The 6000-nt window shown below is 35.6% G+C and overlaps 1 protein-coding gene across 1 annotated transcript in view; it reads right to left on the minus strand.

Moving 5' to 3' along the window:
• LOC144443580 (recQ-like DNA helicase BLM) overlaps positions 1 to 5245 on the minus strand; it is a 125489-nt gene extending 120244 nt beyond the window's left edge. The window contains exons 1-2 of the mRNA XM_078133118.1: positions 5189 to 5245; positions 3144 to 3298 (exon numbers count right to left, since the gene is read on the minus strand). Of these exons, the coding sequence (XP_077989244.1) occupies positions 3144 to 3298; positions 5189 to 5245 (212 nt within the window). The remainder of the gene's footprint in view (positions 1 to 3143; positions 3299 to 5188) is intronic.
• Positions 5246 to 6000: the final 755 nt, after the last annotated feature.

Below are 6000 nucleotides of genomic sequence, written 5' to 3' on the forward strand. Positions count from 1 at the left end.
TTGTGTACCATGACCAAACGACCCCATAGTGACCTCCACTGAATAATTTGGGAAGTGGCCATACGACATTTACACATTTAAGTTGTCCTTTTTGGTCATTGGAAAAGGGACGAGAAAACACAATAAATATTTACTACATGTAGAATTGGATCTAATGTTTCAGTCATGATTTCTTGAATGTGAATGCGTGAAATTTAAGGTGAAAATATACATAAATAATAAGCAACGGTTGCATGCAATATACACATTATCTGAGTCTGTATATACTCATACATAACCCTACATGAATGTAAATACTAGTATAAAGTTCTGTCTAGTACAAATCATACCAAATTTATTTTTAAAATAACTATTTGGGAATTGTGATACCCAATAGAAAAATACATGATCTGAGTCATGTTTTGATTCCACGTGAAAATTGCTGTTGTTGTTGTTGTGTGTGTATGTATGTGTGTGTGTGTGTGTGTGTGTGTGTACATGTATGTATGTATGTGTGTATGCATGTGTGTGTGTGTGTTTTGGCATAACTTTGTAGATCATTACAAATTAGTCGGTCCATTTTAAAATTCATACTGATTGCATGTGTATGTATATTATCACAATTAGTAGTATTAAAAGTGTGACACTATTAGCACTTTCAGTGCACATGATGCAACAAACAAGTAACTTGCAAATACATGGTATTTACATTTACAGCTTTTATTTCATTGGCCTAAATATAAAAACGATGTGTTTCCGATAACCTGGCCAGTTTAAGCTCCAGACCTTTTTTTATCATTGAATAAGACAAAATGGTAAGACTTTACTCATATTTTGATGTAAACCTTCATGCCTTTCCCTTATCTGTAGTCACTTTTATGAAATCATACTCCAGAGAGAGAAACTAGGTCATTTTAGACAACACAGTACAGTCTGCATAACGTGTTAATATACTTAACTTACAAATGTCTTCATTTACTTTTACACCGCACCAAACAGAAACTCTCACCGATCACAAAGCATGGTGATCAATAAGTATCTTATCCCTCGGGGTCACTGTATTCTAAACCACCTACAAATGTACCCTATTTTCTATAATCATGTTATCGGAAGCAAACATTTTTTCAAGGATTGTTCATACAGTGAAAGTTGTGTTGACACTGTTGGGATCAAGCGATATATCGATAATTCCTGTCATTCCAACTATTCACTTTACACGCTGACTTTCCATGCACAGCGAGTTAGCTATTGTGTTTGTCTGTTTGTGAACGATTTCAGTTTCATTACTCCAGTGATTAGATTTCCGTGAACGACAGCCGTGTGTTATGAATACAGCTTCATCTACACATCCCAAGATGCATCCCAATTAAATTTCAGCCCACTCAGTAGTTTTGGAATGATAGATTTTTTAACAAAAAAGACACATTTTAGCCCTAATTTGCATATCATCGATGGGATCATTATATCATGAACAATTCTTAATATAAACACCACTACGAATGTTCGCATCATATTTCAACCCATCTGCTCTATAATTTGGGAATTATAGCTTTTTGACCAAAACGACACATTTGTAACCCTAATTTGCATATCACTGATCGGATTATCTTGTCATGAACATTTCTTAATTCGAACATCTTGAAGACTGTTCCAACAAAACTTCAGCCTAATCTGCTCAGTAATTTTGGAGTGAAACATTTTTGACCAAAGACACATTTTCATACCTAATTTGCATATCACTGATCACCGTGTCATGAGCAATTCTTAATCTGAGAACATTCCATTCAAATTTCAGACCAATCTGCCGAGAAGTTTTGGAGTTTAAGTTTCTTGACCAAAAATCACATACCGGTGGTAAGATCATTTTGATTTGAACAATTTCCCAACTAGACACCTAAGGTAATTTACCCACCGAATATCATGGCAATCACTCCAGCAGTTTTTGACTTTAAGTTGTTTACACACACACACACACACACACACACTTTGCCATGCCTATAGCACTACTGAAGTTGTTCTAACACCTGACATTACAAGTGTTTATGTATATCTAGTCCAGCCGTTTTGATTTATTTTGCCATAATATGGGGACACAGTATTTTTGCATTTATACCCACAGACACTGACAATTAGTCAGAAAGTGTGAGTAAATATTGGTAAATGTTGGTTAATAAGACATGTAGAGTGTAGTTTTTGTTTACTGATGTCTATTACAACCACCAGCAATGTATTTTTTCACAATGCTGTTAGTTTTATTTACCTGTTGACTACACTCGTCATAGCCTCAGTGCTAACGACTTCTCCTTATGACGTCAAAATCACGTAGTCTAGGTGGGACCGGAAATACCCAAAAACTCTCGAAGTAAATCCGAAGGGAACTAACTGAAAAAAGGTCATTTTAAGGTGTTTGCAGACGCTTTTTTAAAGTTTTAAAACCAGAATGCGTTTCACAAACATGTCTAGCAAAACAGCAATAGTGAATGTGAGCATTTTGAATCACATTTAAATTCCTGCCCAATCTGCCTGGTATTTTTGGAATTATAGATTTTTGACCAAAAAGACACATTGTTATACCTTATTTGTATATGGGATCATCATGTCATGAACACTTCTTAATCTAAACACCCCTGAGAATGTTCCCATCAAATTTCAGACCAATCTGCCCAGTAGTTTTTGGAGTTTAAGTTGTTTACACACACACACACACACACACACACACACACACACACACAGACACTTTGCCATGCCTATAGCACTACTGAACCTTATCAGTTCAGTTGAGCTAAAAATCAAACAATACAGTTATGATGGTGATACACATATAAGCATTCTGATAGCTGTTAAGAGCGATGTCTGTATATACTGTAGTATATGGTGTCTATAGATGTAAGCCTTCATACAATATGTCTTTATCACCTCTGTACATGATGTGAGAGAAATCAGTTACACTTTTAATACTGTAATATGCAAAAATGGCTTGATTTAGACTTTTGACCTTGATGGTTGTGGTCAAATCTCATGATATGAGATGTATGGATGGCCATGGACAGACAAGTCCAATAGCCCCTCTAGACTCCTTTTTGGGGGGGTTAATAAAGGAGGGAATCTCAAAGTCACAACATCTTAAAATGGTGCATGTAACAATATGGTAGACAAGAACTTACCAAAGATCAAGGCTCTGCTTTAGTTTCCTCGATTCAATGTCATCTAGCAATTCATAAATGATTGAGTTGTCTACTAAGTTACATATACTGTCTACTAGCTTACACTGTAGTTTCTTTAGGCCATCCAACCTTTCCTGTAACTCATCTTCAGACATCTATATGCATGGAATAATAAAATAAATGTAATGATCTGTAGTACAAGACTTGCAACTTTGAAATATTTTCAAAAGAAAGATTGAATATCAATCCTTAAGTCAAGTGTGCCCTTGTGAGTCATGACAAGCTTGTTATCAAATGTAAGTAGTTTACCAAACTAACTTACCTTTGCAAGTAGTTAGTTTACCAAACTAACTTACCTTTGCAAGTAGTTAGTTTACCAGACTAACTTACCTTTGCAAGTAGTTAGTTTACCAGACTAACTTACCTTTGCAAGTAGTTAGTTTACCAGACTAACTTACCTTTACAAGTAGTTAGTTTACCAAACTAACTTACCTTTACAAATAGTTTGCTTAACAAACTAACTTACCTTTACAAGTAGTAAGTTTACCAAACTAACTTACCTTTACAAGTAGTTTGCTTACCAAACTAACTTACCTTTACAAGTAGTTAGCTTACGAATCTAACTTACCTTTACAAGTAGTTAGTTTACCAAACTAACTTACCTTCACAAGTAGTTAGTTTACCAAACTAACTTACCTTTACAATTAGTTTGCTTACCAAACTAACTTACCTTTACAAGTAGTTAGTTTACCAAACTAACTTACCTTCACAAGTAGTTAGTTTACCAAACTAACTTACCTTCACAAGTAGTTTGCTTACCAAACAAACTTACCTTTACAATTAGTTTGCTTACCAAACTAACTTACCTTTACAAGTAGTAAGTTTACCAGACTCAATTTACCAGTACATGTAGTTAGTTTACCATATTAACTTACCTTTACATGTAGTCAGTTACCAGACTTTAACTTACCTTAGCATGTTATTAAGAAGACTAACTTAACTTTACTTGTAATTAGTCAACCAGACTAACTTACCTTTACATGTAGTTAGTTTACCAGACTAATCACAGACAAGAAAAAAATATTAGCAACGGGTATTGTTTTGAGGTGTTAATAGGTGGTAGCTAAATGGTCCAAAATTGAACAGTTGCGGGGCAAAGCACTTCTGTTGCATCTAGCACTTCGCCAGAAAACAACAAAGTGCGGGACTGTAAACAACGAAGCGCCTCCAACAGCTGGATATAACGTGGTCGTTCGCATCGATAAACGTCACATACATGCGTCATGTCAGTAGTCCGCGTACGTGGTCGTGTGGCACATGATCGACTCCAAAACTTATCTTTGGCCGATTGTAACAACGACACGATTTATGAAGTTTGTTAAATGTTTGCCAAGTAAAATGGCCGGTTGAAACTTCACGTTGCCGTACGGTTGTGTCCTGGGGGTTGTGTGTTCTGTTACAAACATGCCTTGTCAATATCTTGCGCGATCACAGAAACAAGTGTTATTATTTTACCCCTTTCATATACAACTGGCTAAAACACGTCAATATCATCTATATTATCGACACTGTATTGTATTCTGACAGAAACATTCTGATACATATCTCGGGAAACTAGTGCCTGTACATGTGGTCGGGACTGTACTTCAGAATCTGCAATCTACTCTGTAAACAAGGACTAGCCACTCGGTATTGCTTGTACCATGTCTATTTTAGAGCGGGAACGATATATCAATATATCAATCGTAACGTCTTGAAATAAATTTGAAAATCACTGAAATCTTTATCAAGTATCCATCTTTCAGTATAGTCACCTGTGTGCTTATTTTCATTCTAATCCATGAAGTAGTAGAAAAAGAATATTGTGCAAAATCATGTCACAACTGTGGTGACTTACACGAGGTAGAGCCCCTCCGGGGACACATTTATTCTATAAAAATCTTTTCAAATTTCTCCAAACTGTTTGAACGGATAGTTTTATTTCGTTGATCTCTCTGAAATAACAAAATAAATGTGGGGATCATTGTGTTTGTTTTTAAACAAACCGACACCCCTTTCTTTCCCCCGGATCCTATATGGTTAACACAGGATTTGGCAGCCATGCTGGAGTCTAAAAAGATAAGTTTGACAATATGCACTTTATTTTCGGGATGTATTCCATGTTAACTGGCGATGTGCTTTTAAGACATGAGTCGTTATCACAACCCTACCTATGAGCTCCGACAACCGGGCTTTGACTTTCATGGGTTATCCAAGTAATTCAACAATGTGTACCAGTTTTTATTTGTATATCTGCACTGTCGATCTTGTTGTTTTACTGAAATAAACTAAACTAAACTAAAAAACCTTTCTCGTATAAATCATTTCCTATCGCTATTTCTCGAAACGGTCGTCATCTGTATTTCTTACTGTTGTTAATGATATGCAATCCACTTCACGAAGTGAAGGTTATTACTGCTCCACGAACCTCGGCTTCACACTACGCTAATTATAGCATTATGAAGTCACTTCCTCTGGACCGAACCAAACTATAACCGATGGCTATTATTATTATTTCCCACATTGGATATAATTTCTGAGCGAACAGGAATTGCATAAGGGATGATATTAAAGTTGGTGATTGTCTAGGAATGCAAAATATCAGTAAACAGTAATGTAGTGATGGTTTACTTGAGATCTGGCGAAGTTATGGATTATTTCTTGTCGTTGTTTTCAGTCAAGAAGTTGGCAGTACCAAGCATATGGAATTTACAAAACAGTAGTAAAGGGTTATTTATAGATTTCTATCAAAATATTAACAGCAATGAAGGGCTGAAATTAAAATTGTTCACACGAATATGTTTTCGCACTTATGTTT

This window comes from Glandiceps talaboti, chromosome 12, assembly GCF_964340395.1.
Source record: "Glandiceps talaboti chromosome 12, keGlaTala1.1, whole genome shotgun sequence".
Classification (NCBI taxonomy): domain Eukaryota; kingdom Metazoa; phylum Hemichordata; class Enteropneusta; family Spengelidae; genus Glandiceps; species Glandiceps talaboti.